At 43.3% G+C, this 27,309-nt stretch overlaps 1 protein-coding gene across 2 annotated transcripts in view; it reads left to right on the forward strand.

Moving 5' to 3' along the window:
- The window catches only part of ERBB4 (erb-b2 receptor tyrosine kinase 4), a 1,102,749-nt gene that overhangs the window by 769,921 nt on the left and 305,519 nt on the right, over window positions 1-27,309 (forward strand). For both annotated transcript variants that reach the window (XM_044302570.1, XM_044302571.1), the window contains exons 8-9: window positions 1,447-1,560; window positions 12,652-12,778. In XM_044302570.1, the coding sequence (XP_044158505.1) occupies window positions 1,447-1,560; window positions 12,652-12,778 (241 nt within the window). The remainder of the gene's footprint in view (window positions 1-1,446; window positions 1,561-12,651; window positions 12,779-27,309) is intronic.

A 27,309-nucleotide genomic window follows, 5' to 3' on the forward strand; every position in this document is an offset into this window, starting at 1 on the left:
GCTTTTTCCACTATGATCCTGACCAAATTTGCTCTCAGATACTTAGGCATATAATAGCTAAAACAGCATTTAAAAGAAAGCACACCATAGGGTAGTATGTTCCAGGTTATTAGACTGGATAAGATAAACAGTGGAGGCTCACCTTAAAGAGGACCTTTCACCGATCCTGATATTGTGAACTAAGTATACAGACATGGAGAGCGGTGCCCGGGGATCTCACTGCACTTACTATTATCCCTGGGTGCCGCTCCATTCTCCCGCTATGCCCTCTGGTATCTCCGGCCACTAAGTTATAGTAGGCGGAGATTTTGGCCACTAAGTTAGAGTAGGCGGAGTTCTGCTGTAGCGCTGGCCTATCGCAAAGCTCATAGCCTGGGAGGGTATTTTCTCCCAGGCTGTGAGCTCTGCAATGCAATTGGCCAGCGCTACAGCAGAACAAGGGCAGACTCCGCCTACTATAACTTAGTGACCGGAGATACCAGAGGGCATAGCAAGAGAGCGGAGCGGCACCCAGGGATAATAGTAAGTGCAGTGAGATCCCCGGGCGCCGCTCTCCATGTCTGTATACTTAGTTCACAATGTCAGGATCGGTGAAAGGTCCTCTTTAAGTGGTTGTGCTAGATATAGGCACAACACTATTCCAAACATGTGAAAAATAGATGTCCAGTCGCTGGGTGTGCAGCCGTAGTGTCCAAAAATTCAGGAGGAGAAGCCCAATCTCTCCAAAGGCATTTACATAGGAATATAGCAGGGATCACAGTAGGGGGCAAGTACACCGGCCAGGACACTTGTAGTAAAGATGAATCAGTTCTTCTTTAGTGAATAGTGCTCGTCAAGTAAAACGTTTTACTTGACGAGCACTATTCACTAAAGAAGAACTGATTCATCTTTACTACAAGTGTCCTGGCCGGTGTACTTGCCCCCTACTGTGATCTTGCTATATTCCTACAAATTTACTCCTCTGTCTTTCTGTTCAGCTGCATAGTGTTACAAGCAGGAATATACAGGGCCATATCCAGTGATTTAAAGAATTTAGGTAAAGCTTGGGAGAACCCCTTTAAAGCAACAATTACATGGACAATTGTGACAAACTATTAAACCCAAATTGACAATTTCCAGTCTTATAATTTGTTTAAGCTATCTAATTCTTTCACTTTTAATTAACCCTGTATCAGAGGTCTTTTGCATACCAGTAATTGCATTTGGAACAGTAATTGCATTGTTTAGAACACAATTGTATAAGAACTGACCATGCCATTGTGTTGTAGCTTACAGCAGTAGGTCCAGCAGTCAGATGTGTTATTAATACCAACTTACCAAATATTATATTATAGAGGTAAATGACAATACAGTCAAAATCCTACTATATGAGTTAAAAGAAACAATTCCAACAATTTTACACATATAGTTGTGCAAATAAATGTTTCTTTTCTTTCTGCTCTGTAGATAATTTTGTTGTGGATGACAGTTCTTGTGTCCGTGCCTGTCCTAGTAACAAGATGGAAGTAGAGGAAAATGGCATCAAGATGTGCAAGCCTTGTGCTGGAATATGCCCCAAAGGTTTGTCTTAGCCTTTGAGATGGATATGTGGCCTTAGGTATAAATAGGGATACATCACAATGTTTTGTAGAGAATTCTGATCAGGTTTGCACATTTTTAAGCTTTTTTGTTTCCTTATTGATTCAGTAGAATATAGCATTGTACAAGAAAAATGTAATAGGAAACAGTTCCAGGAATGATCACATGATATTTCTCTATTGTATTTTTATAGCCATCATATACTCATGTCCCACAGAGTTTTATCCCATGTTGTTGTGTCTTTACTGTTGACAGCTATGGAGAAGTGCCACCGTGTTAAAAATGATTCATGTTATAATTAATACTGTAGGTGGGTTTTCATATTTTTTTTTTTACAGAAAAGCCGACAGTCTCTGAATCAGATGTATTCTAAGGCCAAGGCTGCAAGTGATCCTGGCCACGACAAAGATCACTGTATAGCAGTGAAGCCATTGTACTGATTCGGGTCATAGCATAACTCGCAAGTTGCTGCTACCCTAGAATTGAAAAAAATGTTGCAGAGTTGTAGTTTTTTTGCTATTCTGGGGTGCCAACTTTCTAGTCATGCTTCAGTACAACAGCTCCACTGCTACACAGTGATCTTTGGTCATGCGACATGTGTCGTAGTCAAGATCGCCTGTGGCCTCAGCCTAAGATTGCATCTGATGCAAGGACTGTCAGCCTTTCTGTAGAAAAAAACTGAAAACCCACCTATTAATTATAACATGCATCATTTTGTCTGACCTGCTACACGACGATCTTTGGTTGTGTAATGGGTGTCGTGGCCAAGGTCATCATTTGGAGCCAGCCTAAGTGCAGCGTCTGTATAAACTTATCCCAGGTTTATAATAAATATTATGGCAATGTAAGGCCCATAACCATTATTACCAGGGATCCAGACAACTCTCAGTTCCTGCAGTGCACATGAACATAACCCTCAGTATTCCTGTATTAGCCCACCTTAGCCTGTCCGTACTTTGTGAAACAAGTGATTTCTTGGAAGACAAAACTGTCCAATATATTGTGGTTACCTAAGCATGTCTACATGGCTGAGAATGGCAGTTCTTTGCCAAAATGTATCCTAAGATCCAATTTAAAAAGTGTACACAGTTTTTTATGATCCTGCTGTACCTACATGGAAACTGGTAGCTAATAAAAAGTGTAGAAGGTAACAACCAAGTGATATTATTAGGGCCTTATTAGACCACCCAATTATCGGGCCAATTATTAAGAATTTTTATTTCCCCAGAAACACTCATTCTCAATAATTTGTATGTATAATTAAGCAGCTTATGAGCCTCTTTTATTTATCGGGCATCTTTTATCCTGATGAAAGATGCCCGATTATCAGCAACTGTGTAATCAGGGAAGTGCTGCTAATAATCAACTGAACTTAAAGAGGCAGATATAACTGTGGTAGCAATCATACCTCCCGACTTCAGTTTGCATTGACCATGTGCTGGTTCAAACAAGTATCTATGGATGGGTTATCATTAGAGTTGAGCGAACACCTGGATGTTCGGGTTCGAGAAGTTCGGCCGAACATCCCGGAAATGTTCGGGTTCGGGATCCGAACCCGATCCGAACTTCGTCCCGAACCCGAACCCCATTGAAGTCAATGGGGACCCGAACTTTTCGGCACTAAAAAGGCTGTAAAACAGCCCAGGAAAGAGCTAGAGGGCTGCAAAAGGCAGCAACATGTAGGTAAATCCCCTGCAAACAAATGTGGATAGGGAAATGAATTAAAATAAAAATTAAATAAATAAAAATTAACCAAAATCAATTGGAGAGAGGTTCCATAGCAGAGAATCTGGCTTCCCGTCACCCACCACTGGAACAGTCCATTCTCAGATATTTAGGCCCCGGCACCCAGGCAGAGGAGAGAGGTCCCGTAACAGAGAATCTGTCTTCATGTCAGCAGAGAATTAGTCTGCATGTCATAGCAGAGAATGAGGCTTCACGTCAGCCACCACTGCAACAGTCCATTGGCATATATTTAGGCCCAGCACCCAGGCAGAGGAGGGAGGTCCCGTAACAGAGAATCTGTCTTCATGTCAGCAGAGAATTAGTCTGCATGTCATAGCAGAGAATGAGGCTTCACGTCAGCCACCACTGCAACAGTCCATTGGCATATATTTAGGCCCAGCACACACACAGGCAGAGGAGAGAGGTCCCGTAACAGAGAATCTGGCTTCATGTCAGCAGAGAATCAGTCTGCATGTCATAGCAGAGAATGAGGCTTCACGTCAGCCACCACTGCAACAGTCCATTGGCATATATTTAGGCCCAGCACACACACAGGCAGAGGAGAGAGGTCCCGTAACAGAGGATCTGGCTTCATGTCAGCAGAGAATCAGTCTGCATGTCATAGCAGAGAATCAGGCTTCACGTCAGCCACCACTGCAACAGTCCATTGTCATAAATTTAGGCCCAGCACCCAGGCAGAGGAGAGAGGTCCCGTAACAGACAATCTGGCTTCATGTCAGCAGAGAATTAGTCTGCATGTCATAGCAGAGAATGAGGCTTCACGTCAGCCACCACTGCAACAGTCCATTGGCATATATTTAGGCCTAGCACACAGGCAGAGGAGAGAGGTCCCGTAACAGACAATCTGGCTTCATGTCAGCAGAGAATCAGTCTGCATGTCATAGCAGAGAATGAGGCTTCACGTCACCCACCACTGCAACAGTCCATTGGCATATATTTAGGCCTAGCACACAGGCAGAGCAGAGAGGTCCCGTAACAGACAATCTGGCTTCATGACAGCAGAGAATCAGTCTGCATGTCATAGCAGAGAATGAGGCTTCACGTCACCCACCACTGCAACAGTCCATTGGCATATATTTAGGCCTAGCACACAGGCAGAGCAGAGAGGTCCCGTAACAGACGATCTGGCTTCATGTCAGCAGAGAATCAGTCTGCATGTCATAGCAGAGAATGAGGCTTCACGTCAGCCACCACTGCAACAGTCCATTGGCATATATTTAGGCCTAGCACACAGGCAGAGGAGAGAGGTCCCGTAACAGACAATCTGGCTTCATGTCAGCAGAGAATCAGTCTGCATGTCATAGCAGAGAATGAGGCTTCACGTCACCCACCACTGCAACAGTCCATTGGCATATATTTAGGCCCAGCACCCAGGCAGAGGAGGGAGGTCCCGTAACAGAGAATCTGTCTTCATGTCAGCAGAGAATTAGTCTGCATGTCATAGCAGAGAATGAGGCTTCACGTCAGCCACCACTGCAACAGTCCATTGGCATATATTTAGGCCCAGCACCCAGGCAGAGGAGGGAGGTCCCGTAACAGAGAATCTGTCTTCATGTCAGCAGAGAATTAGTCTGCATGTCATAGCAGAGAATGAGGCTTCACGTCAGCCACCACTGCAACAGTCCATTGGCATATATTTAGGCCCAGCACCCAGGCAGAGGAGGGAGGTCCCGTAACAGACAATCTGGCTTCATGTCAGCAGAGAATCAGTCTGCATGTCATAGCAGAGAATGAGGCTTCACGTCACCCACCACTGCAACAGTCCATTGGCATATATTTAGGCCCAGCACCCAGGCAGAGGAGGGAGGTCCCGTAACAGAGAATCTGTCTTCATGTCAGCAGAGAATTAGTCTGCATGTCATAGCAGAGAATGAGGCTTCACGTCAGCCACCACTGCAACAGTCCATTGGCATATATTTAGGCCCAGCACCCAGGCAGAGGAGGGAGGTCCCGTAACAGAGAATCTGTCTTCATGTCAGCAGAGAATTAGTCTGCATGTCATAGCAGAGAATGAGGCTTCACGTCAGCCACCACTGCAACAGTCCATTGGCATATATTTAGGCCCAGCACACACACAGGCAGAGGAGAGAGGTCCCGTAACAGAGAATCTGTCTTCATGTCAGCAGAGAATTAGTCTGCATGTCATAGCAGAGAATGAGGCTTCACGTCAGCCACCACTGCAACAGTCCATTGGCATATATTTAGGCCCAGCACACACACAGGCAGAGGAGAGAGGTCCCGTAACAGACAATCTGGCTTCATGTCAGCAGAGAATTAGTCTGCATGTCATAGCAGAGAATGAGGCTTCACGTCAGCCACCACTGCAACAGTCCATTGGCATATATTTAGGCCCAGCACACACACAGGCAGAGGAGAGAGGTCCCGTAACAGAGAATCTGTCTTCATGTCAGCAGAGAATTAGTCTGCATGTCATAGCAGAGAATCAGGCTTCACGTCACCCACCACTGCAACAGTCCATTGGCATATATTTAGGCCCAGCACCCAGGCAGAGGAGGGAGGTCCCGTAACAGAGAATCTGTCTTCATGTCAGCAGAGAATTAGTCTGCATGTCATAGCAGAGAATGAGGCTTCACGTCACCCACCACTGCAACAGTCCATTGGCATATATTTAGGCCTAGCACACAGGCAGAGGAGAGGTTCATTCAACTTTGGGTAGCCTCGCAATATAATGGTAAAATGAAAATAAAAATAGGATTGAATGAGGAAGTGCCCTGGAGTCCAATAATATATGGTTATGGGGAGGTAGTTAATGTCTAATCTGGACAAGGGACGGACAGGTCCTGTGGGATCCATGCCTGGTTCATTTTTATGAACGTCAGCTTGTCCACATTGGCTGTAGACAGGCGGCTGCGTTTGTCTGTAATGACGCCCCCTGCCGTGCTGAATACACGTTCAGACAAAACGCTGGCTGCCGGGCAGGCCAGCACCTCCAAGGCATAAAAGGCTAGCTCTGGCCACGTGGACAATTTAGAGACCCAGAAGTTGAATGGGGCCGAACCATCAGTCAGTACGTGGAGGGGTGTGCACACGTACTGTTCCACCATGTTAGTGAAATGTTGCCTCCTGCTAACACGTTGCGTATCAGGTGGTGGTGCAGTTAGCTGTGGCGTGTTGACAAAAGTTTTCCACATCTCTGCCATGCTAACCCTGCCCTCAGAGGAGCTGGCCGTGACACAGCTGCCTTGGCGACCTCTTGCTCCTCCTCTGCCTTGGCCTTGGGCTTCCACTTGTTCCCCTGTGACATTTGGGAATGCTCTCAGTAGCGCGTCTACCAACGTGCGCTTGTACTCGCGCATCTTCCTATCACGCTCCAGTGCAGGAAGTAAGGTGGGCACATTGTCTTTGTAGCGTGGATCCAGCAGGGTGGCAACCCAGTAGTCCGCACAGGTTAAAATGTGGGCAACTCTGCTGTCGTTGCGCAGGCACTGCAGCATGTAGTCGCTCATGTGTGCCAGGCTGCCCAGGGGTAAGGACAAGCTGTCCTCTGTGGGAGGCGTATCGTCATCGTCCTGCCTTTCCCCCCAGCCACGCACCAGTGATGGACCCGAGCTGCGTTGGGTGCCACCCCGCTGTGACCATGCTTCATCCTCATCCTCCTCCACCTCCTCCTCATCCTCGTCCTCCTCGTCCTCCAGTAGTGGGCCCTGGCTGGCCACATTTGTACCTGGCCTCTGCTGTTGCCAAAAACCTCCCTCTGAGTCACTTCGAAGAGACTGGCCTGAAAGTGCTAAAAATGACCCCTCTTCCTCCTCCTCCTCCTCCTCCTGGGCCACCTCCTCTTCCATCATCGCCCTAAGTGTTTTCTCAAGGAGACATAGAAGTGGTATTGTAACGCTGATAACGGTGTCATCGCCACTGGCCATGTTGGTGGAGTACTCGAAACAGCGCAACAGGGCACACAGGTCTCGCATGGAGGCCCAGTCATTGGTGGTGAAGTGGTGCTGTTCTGTAGTGCGACTGACCCGTGCGTGCTGCAGCTGAAACTCCACTATGGCCTGCTGCTGCTCGCACAGTCTGTCCAGCATGTGCAAGGTGGAGTTCCACCTGGTGGGCACGTCGCATATGAGGCGGTGAGCGGGAAGGCCGAAGTTACGCTGTAGCGCAGACAGGCGAGCAGCAGCAGGATGTGAACGCCGGAAGCGCGAACAGACGGCCCGCACTTTATGCAGCAGCTCTGACATGTCGGGGTAGTTGTGAATGAACTTCTGCACCACCAAATTCAGCACATGCGCCAAGCAAGGGATGTGCGTCAAATTGGCTAGTCCCAGAGCTGCAACGAGATTTCGCCCATTATCACACACCACCAGGCCGGGCTTGAGGCTCACCGGCAGCAACCACTCGTCGGTCTGTTGTTCTATACCCCGCCACAACTCCTGTGCGGTGTGGGGCCTGTCCCCCAAACATATGAGTTTCAGAATGGCCTGCTGACGTTTACCCCGGGCTGTGCTGAAGTTGGTGGTGAAGGTGTGTGGCTGACTGGATGAGCAGGTGGAAGAAGAGGAGGAGGAAGCCGAGAAGGAGGAGGTGGCAACAGGAGGCAAAGAATGTTGCCCTGCGATCCTTGGCGGCGGAAGGACGTGCGCCAAACAGCTCTCCGCCTGGGGCCCAGCTGCCACTACATTTACCCAGTGTGCAGTTAGGGAGATATAGCGTCCCTGGCCGTGCTTACTGGTCCACGTATCTGTGGTTAGGTGGACCTTGCCACAGATGGCGTTGCGCAGTGCACACTTGATTTTATCGGATACTTGGTTGTGCAGGGAAGGCACGGCTCTCTTGGAGAAGTAGTGCCGGCTGGGAACAACATACTGTGGGACAGCAAGCGACATGAGCTGTTTGAAGCTGTCTGTGTCCACCAGCCTAAATGACAGCATTTCATAGGCCAGTAGTTTAGAAATGCTGGCATTCAGGGCCAGGGATCGAGGGTGGCTAGGTGGGAATTTACGCTTTCTATCAAATGTTTGTGAGATGGAGAGCTGAACGCTGGCGTGTGACATGGTTGAGACGCTTGGTGACGGAGGTGGTGGTGGTGGTGTTGGTGGTACATCCCCTGTTTGCTGGGCGGCAGGTGCCAACGTTCCTCCAGAGGCGGAGGAAGAGGCCGAGGCGGCAGCAGCAGAATAGGCCGAGGCGGCAGCAGCAGAAGAGGTAGCAGGGGGAGCCTGAGTGACTTCCTTGGTTTTAAGGTGTTTACTCCACTGCAGTTCATGCTTTGCATGCAGGTGCCTGGTCATGCAGGTTGTGCTCAGGTTCAGAACGTTAATGCCTCGCTTCAGGCTCTGATGGCACAGCGTGCAAACCACTCGGGTCTTGTCGTCAGCACATTGTTTGAAGAAGTGCCATGCCAGGGAACTCCTTGAAGCTGCCTTTGGGGTGCTCGGTCCCAGATGGCGGCGGTCAGTAGCAGGCGGAGTCTCTTGGCGGCGGGTGTTCTGCTTTTGCCCACTGCTCCCTCTTTTGCTACGCTGTTGGCTCGGTCTCACCACTGCCTCTTCCTCCGAACTGTGAAAGTCAGTGGCACGACCTTCATTCCATGTGGGGTCTAGGACCTCATCGTCCCCTGCATCGTCTTCCACCCAGTCTTGATCCCTGACCTCCTGTTCAGTCTGCACACTGCAGAAAGACGCAGCAGTTGGCACCTGTGTTTCGTCATCATCAGAGACATGCTGAGGTGGTATTCCCATGTCCTCATCATCAGGAAACATAAGTGGTTGTGCGTCAGTGCATTCTATGTCTTTCACCGCTGGGGAAGGGCTAGGTGGATGCCCTTGGGAAACCCTGCCAGCGGAGTCTTCAAACAGCATAAGAGACTGCTGCATAACTTGAGGCTGAGACAGTTTCCCTGGTATGCATGGGGGTGATGTGACAGACTGATGGGGTTGGTTTTCAGGCGCCATCTGTGCGCTTTCTGCAGAAGACTGGGTGGGAGATAATGTGAACGTGCTGGATCCACTGTCGGCCACCCAATTGACTAATGCCTGTACCTGCTCAGGCCTTACCATCCTTAGAACGGCATTGGGCCCCACCATATATCGCTGTAAATTCTGGCGGCTACTGGGACCTGAGGTAGTTGGTACACTAGGACGTGTGGATGTGGCAGAACGGCCACGTCCTCTCCCAGCACCAGAGGGTCCACTAACACCACCACGACCATGTCCACGTCCGCGTCCCTTACTAGATGTTTTTCTCATTGTTATGGTTCACCACAACAACAAATATATTATTTGGCCCAATGTATTGTATTCAAATTCAGCGGGATATAAATTTGAGGCCTAGTATTTAGGCGCTGGGTGACCGGTATGGATTTAGTGACAGAATTAGACTTGGAAATGCACAGAAGCGTGTGTGTGAAGTTATTCTGAATGACCCTATGTGCACCTTCAATATGATCTACCCTTTTAGGGATAGATTTCAAATAGCTCTGATATAGCAGAAACGACTAAATTATGAAATTGCTAAATTGGGAATTGTATTTCAACCCAGAACAAAAAATGTGCTTTGACGGACACTAAATAACTTTCCCAGCCACAACAGGACAGCGGTAACGAGAGATTTAGCGGGATATAAATTTGAGGCCTAGTATTTAGGCGCTGGGTGACAGGTATGGGTTTAGTGACAGAATTAGATTTGGAAATGCACAGTAGCGGGTGTGTGAAGTTATTCTGAATGACCCTATGTGCACCTTGAATATTATATACCCTTTTAGGGATAGATTTCAAATAGCTCTGATATAGCAGAAACCACTAAATTATGAAATTGCTAAATTGGGAATTGTATTTCAACCCAGAACAAGAAATGTGCTTGAACGGACACTAAATAACTCGCCCAGCTACAGCACTAGGGACAGATTTAGCGGGATATAAATTTGAGGCCTAGTATTTAGGCGCTGGGTGACAGGTATGGGTTTAGTGCCAGAATTAGACTTGGAAATACACAGTAGCGGGTGTGTGTGAAGTTATTCTGAATGACCCAATGTGCACCTTGAATATTATATACCCTTTTAGGGATAGATTTCAAATAGCTCTGATATAGCAGAAACCACTAAATTATGAAATTGCTAAATTGGGAATTGTATTTCAACCCAGAACAAGAAATGTGCTTGAACGGACACTAAATAACTCGCCCAGCTACAGCACTAAGGACAGATTTAGCGGGATATAAATTTGAGGCCTAGTATTTAGGCGCTGGGTGACAGGTATGGGTTTAGTGCCAGAATTAGACTTGGAAATACACAGTAGCGGGTGTGTGTGAAGTTATTCTGAATGACCCAATGTGCACCTTGAATATTATATACCCTTTTAGGGATAGATTTCAAATAGCTCTGATATAGCAGAAACCACTAAATTATGAAATTGCTAAATTGGGAATTGTATTTCAACCCAGAACAAGAAATGTGCTTGAACGGACACTAAATAACTCGCCCAGCTACAGCACTAGGGACAGATTTAGCTGGATATAAATTTGAGGCCTAGTATTTAGGCGCTGGGTGACAGGTATGGGTTTAGTGCCAGAATTAGACTTGGAAATACACAGTAGCGGGTGTGTGTGAAGTTATTCTGAATGACCCAATGTGCACCTTGAATATTATATACCCTTTTAGGGATAGATTTCAAATAGCTCTGATATAGCAGAAACCACTAAATTATGAAATTGCTAAATTGGGAATTGTATTTCAACCCAGAACAAGAAATGTGCTTGAACGGACACTAAATAACTCGCCCAGCTACAGCACTAAGGACAGATTTAGCGGGATATAAATTTGAGGCCTAGTATTTAGGCGCTGGGTGACCGGTATGGATTTAGTGACAGAATTAGACTGGGATATGGCCAAAAAATAAACAGACTATTGCTGGTTAAATGCACTTGGTGTGACAGCTTCACCCTGATGTAGGCTTTAGCCAAAAAACAACCACACCATTGAGGGTTAAATGCACTTGGTGACAGGCGCAGCTTGCCCCTGATTTAGTATATGGCCAAAAAATGAACAGACTATTGCTGGTTAAATGCACTTGGTGTGACAGCTTCACCCTGATGTAGGCTTTAGCCAAAAAACAACCACACCATTGAGGGTTAAATGCACTTGGTGACAGGCGCAGCTTGCCCCTGATTTTGTATATGGCCAAAAAATGAACAGACTATTGCTGGTTAAATGCACTTGGTGTGACAGCTTCACCCTGATGTAGGCTTTAGCCAAAAAACAACCACACCATTGAGGGTTAAATGCACTTGGTCGCAGCTTGTGCTGGCGCACCACAAGACACAAAATGGCCGCCGATCACCCCAGAAAAATGTGACTGACAAACGGTCTGGGCAGCCTAAAAACAGTGAGCAATTGAGGATCAGCAGCTCAATGATCCACAGCTGCAGATCGATCAGTTAATCAAGTCCTTTGGAGGAGTTAATCTGCCTAATCTCGCCCTACTGTCGCAGCCGCAACCTCTCCCTACGCTAATCAGAGCAGAGTGACGGGCGGCGCTATGTGACTCCAGCTTAAATAGAGGCTGGGTCACATGGTGCTCTGGCCAATCACAGCCATGCCAATAGTAGGCATGGCTGTGATGGCCTCTTGGGGCAAGTAGTATGACGCTTGTTGATTGGCTGCTTTGCAGCCTTTCAAAAAGCGCCAAGAAAGCGTCACAAAAGCGCGAAGAAAGCGACGAACACCGAACCCGAACCCGGACTTTTACGAAAATGTCCGGGTTCGGGTCCGTGTCACGGACACCCCAAAATTCGGTACGAACCCGAACTATACAGTTCGAGTTCGCTCATCCCTAGTTATCATCCATAGGCATTCGCACTGACCAAGTATCGGGCAGTGTAATACAAACTTTAGAACTCTTTAGAACAGTTCCCCTGCCTGGTCTTCTACGGCCAATACATCAACAATTTGGTAGCAATTAACAAGCATGACCGGTAGGCAAGCAGACATTTACCCTTTTGCAAGGATAAAATAACCATCTTTTAGCCAGAAATGATACCCTGGGGGCATGTAAATTGTTACCCACTTAACAAGAATGTGGAGCTTAGACACTGATATTCATAAAAATGTGGCATGGAATATTGGTAGCGATCTAGATGAAAATTGTCCACTCAACTCTAAGCTTAATCTGTTTACTGCCTTACAATTGACAATGTGTTGGAGTTGACAAACTAAGGGAAGGGTTTGAGATGTTTTCTCAGCTGAATATAATTCTCCATGGGAAGATTATATCATCAGGGAACTGTAAGTTCTATGTAGACTTTATTATTCAATCATATTGACTATATTGAGACTACTGCAATTTTGTGTCATGACTTTTTTTTCTCCAGTGTGTGATGGCATTGGGACGGGATCGCTCAAGACTTCTCAGAATGTGGATTCAAACAACATAGACAAGTTTATAAACTGTACAAAGATCAATGGGAATCTCCTGTTCTTGGTTACTGGAATTGATGGGTACGTATGAATCCATCATTCTTTTTGTAGTACTTAGGTGGAGTTTTCATTGCTAGTTAGTTAGTATTTAGATGGAGTTGTATGTCTCATTTCAAAAATATATTCCAACATTTTACAATTGAGATCTGCATGAATCAACCTACAAAGCTAAATTCAGAATTCTGTTAGTTTATTGCTACTATGGTACAGAGAATTGTGGGAGCTTACAAGGCAGGTGCATTTTTAGCCATGTCAATACACATAGGGCCTATTTAACCATGGCCGATGATCAGCAACAAAACATGCTGCCGATTACCCAACAAACAAACTGATTTGGAGGGTGATCATTAGTGATGAGCAGATTTCTAAAAATCCAGATCCCATTCATCCGAATCAGGTATCTGGTTCTATTCAGACCTGAATTGCTTCTACCCGAATCAAAAATGCTTTAATCTCCCTAAAAAGCTGTGCATGACATTCTGGTCTCTCTGTCTTTCTCTCTGGTTTTCTCTCTTTCTCTCTCTCTCTCACCCTCCAAAAATTCTTCTGAATCGATTTTTTTTTAATTCTGATGCAGAATTTTGTTAAAATTTGGGCAAATGTTTTATTCTATAGAATTATTTTGCTCCTCTCTAGGGGTCAAATCTTTTATGCGGCACCACAAATCATCATTACAGCGCCATGTGTAAACAGTGTGATGCACTGCGGAGATTTGCAAACCCAATGGGGGATAAATGATTGTAGTATCAATCACTTCAGTGTGCATTGAGACGTGTAAATATGAACATTGCATGATACTTGTTTTGGGCCCAAATTCTCCATATAAGGGACTCATAGGTTTAACGTCTGACTAGTATTTTAGGATGAACTGTTCTTTCTAAGGACAACCTGGAAAAATTAGAAAATTTTAAAACATCTTAATAGGAAGTTATGGAGTATTCTTACTTGCATCCAGAATGATGCGTCGGACCTCTCATTTTCTGTGTCTTGCATTGATGAGGCCGAAAAAGTTGGAAACATCTGAATGCAAGTGGAAATAAATTGCACTACACCTAAAGACTTTATTGCACTGCAATACCTGGATGTCTTCATCCAATGTCCTTAAAGGCCTTTCTTCTTCTTTCAGAGACAGCTCTACTCTTGTCTATGAGCTACATGTATGTGTGATGCTGGAGCTTATTCATATTTGGCTGACAACCTTGTTAGTTAAGGACTGATTTATCTTTTTGTATTTTTAATGTGATAGAAGTGAACTATGTGATTCCCTTTCTTTTTTTACAAATGAATACAGACCTGCATGCTCAAACACTGTACCTGTAGACAGCACCATCCTCGAGGGTGCATCTTGAAACTCTCCACTGGATACTGTTCATTACTGATGAGGGGCGGCAATATTCAAATTTGAGATATTTTGTGAATATTTGGTAGAATATTTGTCATATATTCGCAAATTCGAGAATTCGAGTTTATTTATTCATCACGAAAAATTGCCAATGTAATATTCGCATAATGCGCACGAAATACAAGCGTGGGTCACTATAGCTACATTTTTCAAGCTGCTAGAAGTTTCCTGAGACTGGAGGAAATGGTTGGCACGGCAGAACATTACAATAGCTTTATATGCAAATAGTTGAACAATAATGGTAAAGGCAGCTCTCACCTCTTCCTCTGCTAGAGAAACAAGGATACCGCACCTGGTTGCAGTTGAACAAATATTGGAAGAAAAAACATCCAGCTCCACGTCTAAGCAGGAAACACTTTTTATTGATGCGGTTAAAAATCTTCATACAGGATAGTTTCGTCAATGCGTTTCAGACCATATGACAATTTTGGTACTTCCTCATGACATGTCATGAGGAAGGACCAAAATGTTCATATGGTCTGAAACGCGTTGACGAAACTATCCTGTATGAAGATTTTTAACCGCATCAATAAAAAATGTTTCCTGCTTAGACGTGGAGCTGGATGTTTTTTCTTCCAATATATGCAGATAGTGCTCCAATATATTCGTGATTGTAACAAAACGGCAGTAATGATGCAAATATTTTGGCGCAATACGTGCAACTTCACATTTTAACAGGTCTGACTACTTATTAGTGATTGGTGCACTAAGTATTGTTGTGAACTTTTGACGTCACAGCACACTGTATGTAGCATGTATTTTGGAGAGCAGTGGAGAGCAGAACCATCAGCTACACTATATCAGGATATAACCTACACTGACTATCTCCCACTAACTATCTGTAATATATATATATATATATATATATATAGATATAAGCTAACTAACTAACCCACTAACTAACTATCTAATGTAAAGACACAGGAAAACAGCAGAGAGCACAGCAATGACACTGCTGTCTCTCTCAGATCTGCAAAATTCTGCATACAAGGGCTGCTGGGGAGGTTCTTATATAGTAAGGGGTAGGCAACTTCCCTATTGGTTGCTAGGGATGTTGCTAAGCTCAGACAAAGACATTTCAGCCTTCTCATTGGCCCACAAAGAAGAAGGAAGGTTACTAATGGGAATTTTTTTTTAGTATATTCGAAATTACGAATATATATAACTAAATTCTAAATATTAACAAATTCTCGAAGTGCCGATATTCGCGATTAATATTCGCTATTCGAATATTCGCGCCTAACACTACTGTTCATATAATATTACAAATGGTAATAATGATAATTATTACACAAAGTATAGGATTCATAGGGATTAAGAGTACAATGCAATGATTTTCTTACACCAGTTATAGAGAAATCATTATATAGTAGACAAAAAAAAATAAAACCCATTTCTTACCTTTGCCAGAAAAAAAAAATACCTGTCTACTGAACTTCATAGCTTTAATGTTTTTATTTATTTTACATTCCCTGCCTATGCTATAATAACTATGAGATTAAGGAATTAAATTACGCCTATTAACAAAGTTATCCTCCTGGGGAAGAGCATTCGTTCAGCTTGTTCCCTCTGCTCAGTCCCTTGTCACACCTCGTCGTCCAGTCTACCCGTGAGGGTATCGCAAGGACGCATGTCATTAGCACTCCTCAGCTGGGAGGTGCTTTTGATCTACAATTAAGTAACGAGGTGTGACAATTAGAGCTCGTATGTGGGAGCAGACAGATCCTGCTGGGAATATTGGGACCCCAGGCATGGTAGATATAAGCTTCTACTCACTGGAGAAGTGACAAAATCCACAATTAAAACAAATTGAATCCCTGACAGGTGGCAGGCTTGATATAGCATTGAGATGGAGAGCAAGAATATTCATTGCAGTGTACATTATGACCTTGAATGCTGCAATGTCATTAAAAGTCCATTTTCTCAGGAGTCCTGAGAGCGCCAAGGCAGAACGGCAACTGAGTGAAGCCTTTTTATATACAAAACGTACACGCTTCCTTTCTTTACCAATTTGTATGGAGACGACTATCCAAGAAATGGTTGAAAACTATGAATATGTCAAATAAATAAAAATAATATATATTTTCTACTCAGTTTTTATTTTATGATAGTAGGTTACTTTGTTCTATTTCTTGAAAATAATTATGGGGGCGACCATCTTGCCTGAGCTGTTTTTTAACGGCATTTGGAGATATTCTTTACAGCAGCCACCTTGGGCAATAGACTCAATAGACAGGAGGAGACCTTATTGACTTTGTTGGGAGAGTTTTCTAGGCATGCTCTGTGACCTGTGGAGGGGTCAGGGAGTAGCTAATAAGCTGTGATATCGCTTATTGTGAATAGTGGATCTTGTGTTAACTATATATAAGTGATATCTGTCATCATAATCCTGTCTGTAAAGATAAGCAGATAACTGCAGTAAAGTGATCTGTACAAATCAAGAAGTGAGGCCTGTTATCAGGCTTAGTGGGAAAACTGCAGGACTCTGTGTTTTAGTTTTTTCCCCCCATATATATTGATATGGAAAATGAAAAATAACCACCAAAATGTATTTGAAAATAAGCTTTATTTTAAATATTATTAAATTTTAAACAATAAGCAAGACACATTCCCTTTAAATATAGATATTGTTTTATATGAAAGAATAATCAAAGCAAAACAATCCATATGTAAGAGTATAGCAACTGAAAATATAATAGGATTCAGTTTTGGAGCTTATCATCTTTTGACCCAATTTATTTTTCAAGACCCTTGTAGAAATCTAATTATAGATCAGGAATCAGCAACCTGTGCCACCCCAGCTGCTTTGAAACTACAATTCCCAGCATGTGCACTTACTCAGCTGTTCCTGTAACCGTAACTCCCAGAACGTAGATTCTGGGAGTTGTAGTTTCAGAACACCTGGAGTGCCATAGGTTTCTGATCCCGGTCATAGATATAGTTACATAGTTAATACAGTAGAAAAAAGACAAACGTCCATCAAGTTCAACCAAGTGATAGGGGGGGACGCGAATCCCAGAAGGAAGTGAGACTCAGATTTTTACACATTTTCATAAGCATTTATGTTTTTTACTTTTAAGAATTTGTCTAAACCCTTTTTGAAACTGTCCACTGCTCCTGCTGTGACCACGTCCTGAGGAAGTCTATTCCACAGATTCACAGTTCTTACAATAAAGAAGCTTTGACGCTTCTGGAGACTGAACGTTTTCTTCTTAAGTCGGAGGCAGTGTCTTTTGAGCACATTTTACATGGAATAGCTTTTCGACATATTTTTTGTATGGCCCATTTATATACTTGTACAGGTTAATCATGTCCCTCTTAGACGTCTCTTCTCAATAAATTCTATTATTTTAATCTTTCTTCATAACTAAGACCCTCCATGCCCCTTATCATTTTAGTCGCTCTCCTCTGTACTTTTTCCAGCTGCAGTGCATCCTTTCTATGGACTGGTGCCCAGAACTGGACTGCGTATTCCAGATGAGGCCGCACCAGCGCTTTTGTAAAGTGGTAATATTACATCCCTGCCTCGCGAGTTAATGCCTCGTTTAATGCGTGAAAATATCCTGGTGGCCTTAGAAGCAGCTGATTGACATTGTATACTATAACTTTATCTACCATCTACAAGGACACCCAAATCCTTCTGTATAAGTGACTCCCCCAGTGCTACATCACCTAGGACATATGAAGAACAGAGATAATTACTACCAAGATGCATAACATTGTCAACATTGAACCTCATTTGCCAAGTTGATGCCCAATCACTCAGAGTGTTCAAGTCAGCTTGTAGTTTGTGGACATCTTCCATAGACTGTACAGTTCAACACAGCTTAGTGTCATCTGCAAAAATAGCAGATGACACTAAGCAGATTTTTGCATATGACACTAAGCTGTGTAGAACTGTACGGTGCTATTAATCCCATCCTCAATATCATTAATAAATGAGTTAAATAGTAAAGGGCCCAGCACTGAACCTTGCGGTACACCACTTATAACCTGGGACCATTCTGAATAGGAATCATTGACCACAACTCTCTGGACACGGTCCTTCAGCCAGTTTTCAATCCAATTACAAACTATACTTTCCAAGCCTATAGACCTTACTTTACTTATTAAGCGTCTATGTGGGACAGTATCAAAAGCCTTTGCAAAATCCAGAAACACTACATCCACAGCCGCCCCTTTATCCAAGCTACTACTCACCTCCTCATAATAACAAATCAGGTTAGTCTGACAACTTCTGCCCTTGGTAAACCCATGTTGGTTATCACTTATAATATTATTTATAGTCACATACTCTTGTATTTAGTCACTTAAGATTCCTTCAAACATTTTTCCCACGACAGAAGTTAAACTAACTGGTCTATAATTACCTGTGAAGGACCTTGATCCTTTTTTGATTATGGGTACCAATTTTGCCTTGCGCCAATCACTTGGCACTGTACCAGTCACTAGAGAATCCTTAAAAATTATAAACAGGGGCTCGGCAATGACTGAACAGAGCTCTTTAATCACTCTTAGGTGTAATCCATCTGGACCCATTTACCCTATTTAACTTCCCTTGGACCATATCTACAGTTAGCCAATTGAGTATATCACTGCTATTTTGCTATTTGTTTTGTATCTTTGCTAATTTTATCTCCTTTTTGCAGATTTCATTAAGCCCTTTGTAATCTTCAAAAGCTACAGCTGACCCCTAAAATTATTATTTTTTTAAATGCCCTCTTTTTGTCTTTTTTTGCTCTTTTTACAGTAGCTGTAAGCCATGGGGGGGGGGGGGGGTCATTTTAGCTGTTTATACTTGTTACCTAATGGGATACATTTTTTTGTGCAATTACTCAATGTGGATTTAAAGCTCTCCCATTTATCCTCTGTATTATTATATGACAGTAGCTGCTCCCAGTCTATGCCCTGAAATGCTGCCCTCAACCCAGGGAAATTAGCCTTTTTAAAATTCAGTGTCTTTGCACTGCCTGACAGAGTTTGCTTCTTATAGTTTAGGGGGAATATAATTATATTGTGGTCACTATTACATAGTGTATCTTGAACAGTAACATTACCAACAAGCTCTGCACATTAGAAATTACCAGATCCAACAGAGCATCACCCCTAGTGGGAGCTTCTACAAACTGGCCTGCAGCAAGTTGAGGAATGTTCTCTCCTTTGCAGTTGAGGCAGAACCATGACCCCTGTCAATGTCTGGGAAGTTAAAATCTCCCATTATGACCACTGTACCAGCTTGTGCCTCCTGCTATATTTGATTATACAGTTGCGTTTCTATCTCTTCTGTGATGTTAGGGGGGGGGGGGGGTCTATAGATTACAGCAAGTATTTTTTTTGTTCAGTGTTTATATCCCTTTGAACTTCCACCCATAAGTTTTCCACATCCTCACGCACAATTGCCTCTTTCACACTTGTCTTCAGATCACTCCTCACATACAGGCACACACCACTACCTTTTTTATTGACCCTGTCTTTCCTAAATAGTGTAAAACCCTCAATATTAACAGCCCAATCATGCGAAGCGTCCAACCATGTCTCAGCTACACCAACTACATCTATGTGCTCTTCAAGTACCATAGCCTCCAGCTCCCCCATTTGGCTAGCTAGACTTCTGGCATTTGTGAAAATACATTTTAAATTACTATTACCTGTAAAGTGACTATCCAGGATTTTCTGCTTACCGTGGTTAATTTTTGTATGTAACAGGTACTTTTTACCAGCAGTTCTATTTTTTATAAATGTATAGTTATGCCCAGTCTTCTCCCTATTTTGCTTGCTAACCCCAGCCCCCACTAAATCCCCACTGTCCCCTTCTATAACAAACTCTCTATCTACACTATCTACCCCCTTATTAGTATGATCCTAGTTTAAAAGCTCCTCCATCCGTCTAACCATTTTTTTCCCCCAGGGCAGCTGCACCCTCCCTCATCTTAGGGCTTCGCATTAACATCAGTTGCGTGACCTGAATCTCCTTCAACAGTTCTTGCCATCCTTTACCAAAATGAAGAACCATCATTCTAACATGGCAATCTGCTTCTGGCAAAAAGTTTATGAAAAAACTCTTGAGTCAACAAAATCCTTTAGCCAAACTCGCTCAAGGACCTGCTAATCCCTCCACTTCACAAGTCTTATGAATCCTGGTTGCAACATTTTGCATGGATGATTGATTTCCATGGAACAGTGGTCTTCACATTCAGTCAGTTGATTTGGAGTCTCACTACAGTAGTTAAAAAGAAGGCAATTTTGAAGAGCTTGACTGAGCTCAAATCATTGTTACATATTCACAATTTACTACCAATGTCTAGTACATAGAAATAACCACTAGGAAACTTTAATGAATAAAATGTGTCAGTGATATTGTGCTAGCTTAGTGTTGGTTGTCAGAGCTAGTCATAGTGCCAAGTGTTTATGATATGATTATGTCCATAGTGAAAGGTATGAGTGGAATCACTCTTAGCTAGGTACAGTATGAGCTACCAATATGGTGTCTAATGATTGATATATACTTGTCATTGGTCTATGATGGCATTTACAGCTGGGAAGCCACAGGCATAAATCTTTAGATCTTTAGAACCACATATAGTTCCAACCATAGTTCCACTGGTTGCTTACCATATAACTTCTCCTTGCTATGATAACAGCCTATAGGGACCACAGGGACTCTATCTGAATAGAGGGGCACGTGTAATATGACACCTAGCTTTTAGGTTGTGTTATGTGAGTGGCATCAGACAAGACATCATGGCATTTGGAACATCATGACATTTAGATAGAAGTTTTATTTTCCTTTCAGTATATACTGTAGAGCTGAGGATAGGTTAGTATGACCAAACTTTTTATTTGGTAGATATTGTGAAATTATAATTTTACTAACCATTCATACAAACTAAAGAAAACATAAAAAAACATAAAATAGAAAACATAGATGGTTTTCTATTACTACACAAAGTCTTTGGGGTATGCAAAAGTTTTATATCCAGATTCCATTTACAACCTGCATTATGAATGTTGTATGGTCATGATTTGCTGCAAGTGAGAGCTGTTTCCAAAGGAATAGGGACATCTGTGAGTTAATTTGGCATATCTCTAATAATGCTCTCTTTTAGCAACATATGATACAAAAATAATGAAACTGAGGATAAAGGACCATTGCAGTTTTCTGAAATGCAAACCTAATAATGGTGGAGAAAAACATCTTTCCTGCTGGCATTTACACCAAAAGATTATACAATTTAGTTCTAGCCAAGAAATAAAAAGTCAAACTTTAGGGATTTGTAAACTCATTGCCAGCTGGGTCCCTGCTTGAGATAGAATTTCATTTTGCAGGAACTGCTGAGTAATTTTTAGCAAATACAAAAAAAGGTTTGGTTCCCGAAATGAATCATGTTAATGAGCGTGTGTGAGCAATCGACGGCAGTTGTAAATAACCTTGAGATAAAATATATATTCACTTGTAACAGTCACCCTTTTTAGATTAAAGAGTAAGGACGCCAAAATGATGAGCTCCTGTTAGGACACCGTGACTGAGGAATACTAAGGCAGAGAGGTCTTGCCGTGTCACTATGTGTCTTTCAAATAATAATAAGGGAAATGGTTCCTGACCACAAAATCTTTTCACTTGCTTTAGAATTGTTAAACCTGAATGAGAATCCTTGCAGGGCAATAGTTCACACAGGCCAGGAGGGCCCAAATATGCTAATAGATGCTTGACCGAAAATAAAACAGCACCAAATGTCATTATAGACATTGTAACCTGTAACCAAACAGGATGGTATGAACTGCTCCATTGACCTCAACCTACTATATGAAATCTATAACTTATACCTGTAAATCATCAATTACACTGGCCAGCTCTAGAATATAGCTACTGTATGTACAAAGTCTCCCTTTTTTAATGTGGTCGGATTGTTGAACTGCATAAGGAGGGTCTCTCACAGCGCGCCATCGCTGCTGAGGTGGGACGCAGTAAGACAGTCATTTGGAATTTCTTAAATGATCCTGAGGGTTATGGAACAAAAAAGTCAAGTGGAAGACCCCAAAAAATGTCATCAGAACTGAGTCGGAGGATCCAATTGGCTGTCCGTCAAGACACTGGACGATCCATGACCCAAATTAAGGCCCTTACTGGTGCTGACTGCAGCCCCATGACCATCAGACGGCATCTGAGACTGAAGGTGTTACGGGGTGCCAAAGGCGCACTCGGTCTCCCATCAGCTGCAGACCTGCTGCTTAGCTTCAGGAGCGAGGATCTGTGTTTGACCTCATTCCCAGGGCGGCTTGAGCGCCGGAGCTGATCACTCGGTGCTTGACTGGTTGGTCTGTCGGTCATGTGATGCTGGCAACGTCACATGACCCTTACTCCCCACTATAAATACAGGCAGCCTGCTGGCCACAGGTTGCTTGTTAATTTAGGTTCCTGGCAGTTGTTGGATACCTGTGTGTGACGATTTGCAATCTCAGCAACACAAAGAAATCGCGAATGCGTCCGGTTTGAAAATCACCAGAGCCTTCGTCTGCACACAAAGAGTTAAAATCTTTTTTTTTTTTCTCAACCCGAAGTAATTCACCCTTGCTAGCACAGCTCACAGATCAGAGGTACAATTAGCACCTTCTTGCCAAAGAATCTTCCTGCCCCATGCCAGGTTAAGTACCCATCAATCTGGTATTTTCTTGACAGAACCTCATAAAAACTTCCTTTCTGTAGTCGGAGTGGCTCTGGCATCGCAGGAGGTCTCACACCTTTAACCTGGGCAGCGAGCTTCAGAAGAAAAGAACAGATCCTTATCACACAGCTGGTTGGTACAGGAAGGAAGATGACCTGAAAGTCCCCTTCAATCCATAGGCTTCATATTTTTCCCATATTTTCCTAATATTTCATGGGTTATGGAAATGTGAAAGGAACCATCTTTTCAGAGATGGCTTTGGTTCTTCTAACCCACCTTCTAGGAAACCCGCGGGCAAATGAGAGATTCCCGCTCTGAGATATAAAGGTTCTCAGGCACCCTGTATTATCTTTTAGTCGTATTTGTTATCAGATGATGCGTAAAATTATACTGATTATCAATATCAACTATATTTCTTGATTGGACTTACGGGATATGGAGAAATGGGCAAAGCAAAGATTCTGCCAGATTTTCTCCCTATGGGGCAAAGGACTGCCCCTGTTCCAATTACACAAGGCTGGACCTGAACGTGTCATAACCACTCCCCGCTTCAGAGTAGGTAAAAACAGTGACACACTCAGGTCCTGGGTCCTTCTTCTACCATCTGATGTCGACTAACATCACGACCGCCCGGTGGACACGGACACACCCCACCATCTTGGATTATTCCTTTCAAAGACTGCCTATTACTGGACACTACCACGGTAATTCTGAACTTACAGACATTCTATTCCCTTCCACCTCTTACCTATTTCTATCCTATCTGTTCAACTGGCAGGTATATTTATCTGTCAGCTTTAATGTATATATATTTTTGTGTGCAGTTTTAGAATAAAAACTAACGATTTCATCGTTCCAGTTTTGCCCTTGTTACTTGATGACCTGATCTATGCTAAGAACTCTGTCCTCAGAAGACATACTACCAAATTGTTTTATTTTTTATAAATTGCTAATGTACTAGCTAGGTTGCAAATAACCGTTTCGTCCCTTTAGAATTAGCTAGCCGGGGTCTCTTCGCCCCGATTCAATACGAAGAGTGGTGGCAGCAAATTTATTTGATTTCCAGCGTGAAATCAGTAATTTTATTTTTACCGATTGTACATACAATCGTGATTGTATCCTGTCTGGACCCACCAACCAATCTTAAACGTCTTCTGTGCTCACAGTGGATTTGCCTCCAGAAGTCTCTAGTGGAGACCTGTATGGCAACTGTGGCTTAGTACGACGGGATTGGCGGGTGGTTGTCACATTGTGTACTTACCTGATCCTGTTCCCTGACGATCCTTTGCCTGCTCCTCCTGTACTATGCATCCTTCCTGGTATATTGACCTCAGCTTCCACCTGACTATTATTTTCGGACTCCATTGGTACTTCTCGATTCTCCTGGTATTTATGACCCCGGCTTCTCCTGAGCTTTCTTTGCTTATTCCTCTTTACTGCGTTATCCTCTTGGTTTTGACCCGGTCCGTTCACTATTTGTTATTTGTCTTGTCTGTCCTTCCCGCACGTATCCTAAGTTAGGGACTGCCGTCCAGTTGTCCCCTGTCATCAGGACTCGTGAGGCACGTAGGCAGGGCCAGGGGTGAGGCTGGAGCGCAGTGGTCGCTATCCTCCCCCCTTTGTGTGTGTGTGTACGTGACCGTTACAGAAGGGCTTCAAAAACAAAAAACCTCTTCAAAGACCTCGTCTCCTTGAACGCCACAGAACTGCTTGTTTGGACTTTGCAAGAGAGCACCAAACATGGGACATTCAAAGGTGGAAGAAAGTATTATTCTCTGATGAGAAAAAATTTAACCTTGATGGTCCTGATGGTTTCCAACGTTACTGAGATGTTTTCTACGCACCACAGTGGAGGGGGCACCATAATGGTCTGGGGTGCTTTTTCCTTCAGTGGAACAATGGAGCTTCAGGAAGTGCAGGGGCATCAAACGGCCACTGGCGATGTCCAGATGTTGCAGAGAGCATTCCTCATGACTGAGGACCCTCGTCTGTGTGGTAACAACTGGGTTTTTCAACAGGACAATGCTACAGTACACAATGCCCGCAGGACAAGGGACTTCTTCCAGGAGAATAACATCACTCTTTTGGCCCATCCTGCGTGTTCCCCTGATCTAAATCCAATTGAGAACCTTTGGGGATGGATGGCAAGGGAAGTTTACAAAAATGGACAACAGTTCCAGACAGTAGATAGCCTTTGTGCGGCCGTCTTCACCACTTGGAGAAATGTTCCCACTCACCTCATGGAAACGCTTGCATCAAGCATGCCGAAACGAATTTTGGAAGTGATAAACAATAACGGCTGAGCTACTCATTACTGGTTCATGTTTGGAAGTTGGATTTCTATTCTGTGGGGGTTTATTTTATTTTTTGGAGGTGTGGTCCTAAACTTTTGATCAGCTAAAAAACAGCCTGTTTCAGTTTATTCGTTGTTTTCATTAAATTGAATGCTCAAAAAATGTTTTGTCTCACACCCATTTCTTCTTGTTGCATGTTGAAGCTTTACTTGGAACCTTCCAGTGCAGGGTGTTAGGTAGTGTGATAGGAATTACTGTTTCTCTGCTGTCCATACATGCATGCTACAGACATAGTGATGTGTTGTCACAACAATACTTAGCGCACCAATCAGTAATAATATCTACTCAGACCTGATAACATGTGAAGTTGCATGTATTGCACCAAAAAATGTGCATCATATGTGCCAATTTGCACAATTGCAAAAATAATGACCGGAGATCGTGAATTTTAGAATTCGCTAATTTATTGTGAATATTATGTGAAAAATTTGCTAAATATTGTGAAAACGAATATTGCCTATGCCGCTCATCACTAGTTATCACCATCAGTTTTTGTGAGCCAAAACCAGTAGTGAAGCCTATTCAGACATAAGGTAGAATGGAATGATCTGCACCTGTTCTGTGTTTTTGACCCGTTCCTAGTTTTGGGTCAAAATAACTGATGGAAATAGCTGATCAAATAATTGCAGTATGAACATAGCCTTACTAGTTTGATGTTGGGCCAGATCGTAAGGGTATTATTCTGGTTCTCCCCGGTTGGTCCTGATGTACTTGGCACTTGGCTCTCGGACTCAGGAACAAACAGGCAGAGTAGAACTAGAGCATAAACACCAGACGGGATAACAAAATACTCATCATTTTTCCATAAGACAACTGTCAAATGTTGGCAAGTATTGTTTAAATGGGCTGTCCAGCTTTTAGATATTGATGACTTATCCTTCCAGATATATCAATATAAAAACCGGTGTTAGGCCAACACCCAGTACCCCCATTCATTTTTTCAGCAGCTGACAGCACCATAAACCAAATAGTGGATGGACAGATCCAAAAATAGAAGGCTCCATCCACTGTGTAGTGACCATGTCTGAATAGTGCTGTTCAGCTTCCATTCAAGTAGGTCATCAGTGGATAATCCCTTTAAAGTCAAGTGAGAGAGTCATGTGGCACTGATACAGGTAAGGTAAAAAGTAGTTCTTATGAAAGTGCTGTGTTTCTGGATATGTTGAGTCTTTTTTAAAAGGGGTTCTGTGTAGTCTCTTGTGTGTCTGGGTTTGGGATTAGGTTTATGGTAAGGGTTAATGTGGTGGAATACATGACTTTTAAGATTCCTTGGGAATGGGACTCCTATGAGCCCATGCATTCTTGGCACAGCTAGCCAAGCACTAGAAAGGATGCTTGGAAGTGTCAGTTCATGTTCTCAGGTTCCTACTCCTGGGTTACCGCAGGAATCTTTTAATTGAATAGTGATCCCACAGGTTTTATTAGTAAGGGAGCCCAGAAAGCAGGGTCCTCTCTCCTTTAGGGCCTCTATGTGGATATACATGCTGTTTTGGTGGCTCGTCCATCCCTGATGTAGCTCCGTGTAGGATGGGAATATGAGTACAATTAGCACAATAGGTCGGTTGGCCTCCACATACATTGCAGCTGTTCTGTATACAACATTATTGTCTATGACCCTCCAGGAGAGACTCAGATAAAACAATGTCTCCTTTACTTGCTATAGCATCCTAGTTTCATAATCTTTCAATTATTTAACAGATTCTTCAAACGTGAAGAAGTTGAGTTGGTTTGACACTGCAGACCTGTATTATAAAGTGGTTGGAGCTGTGTGTGCCACCATTTTGTGCTTTCATATTATAAAACATTCTAATACGGAGACATGAAGTACAGAGAGGAGGGTGAGGGTAATGGGCAGCAGCACCTGTATGTACTCTCCATTACCACAGTCTGTCCTGTCCGTCCTCTCTGTACTTTATGTCTCCTTATGAACTCAATTCCTACAGAGATGCAGCTGAAGATCTTATCATTAGTGATGAGCGGCAGGGGCAATATTCGAATTCGTGATATTTCGCGAATATTTGGGCGAATATTCGCCATATATTCACAAATTCGCAAATTCGCAAATTCATGATCTCCAGGCATTATTTTCTTGATTGCGAAAATTCACATAAAAATTTGCATGAACTGGTATTT

This window comes from Bufo gargarizans, chromosome 8, assembly GCF_014858855.1.
Source record: "Bufo gargarizans isolate SCDJY-AF-19 chromosome 8, ASM1485885v1, whole genome shotgun sequence".
Lineage (NCBI taxonomy): Eukaryota > Metazoa > Chordata > Amphibia > Anura > Bufonidae > Bufo > Bufo gargarizans.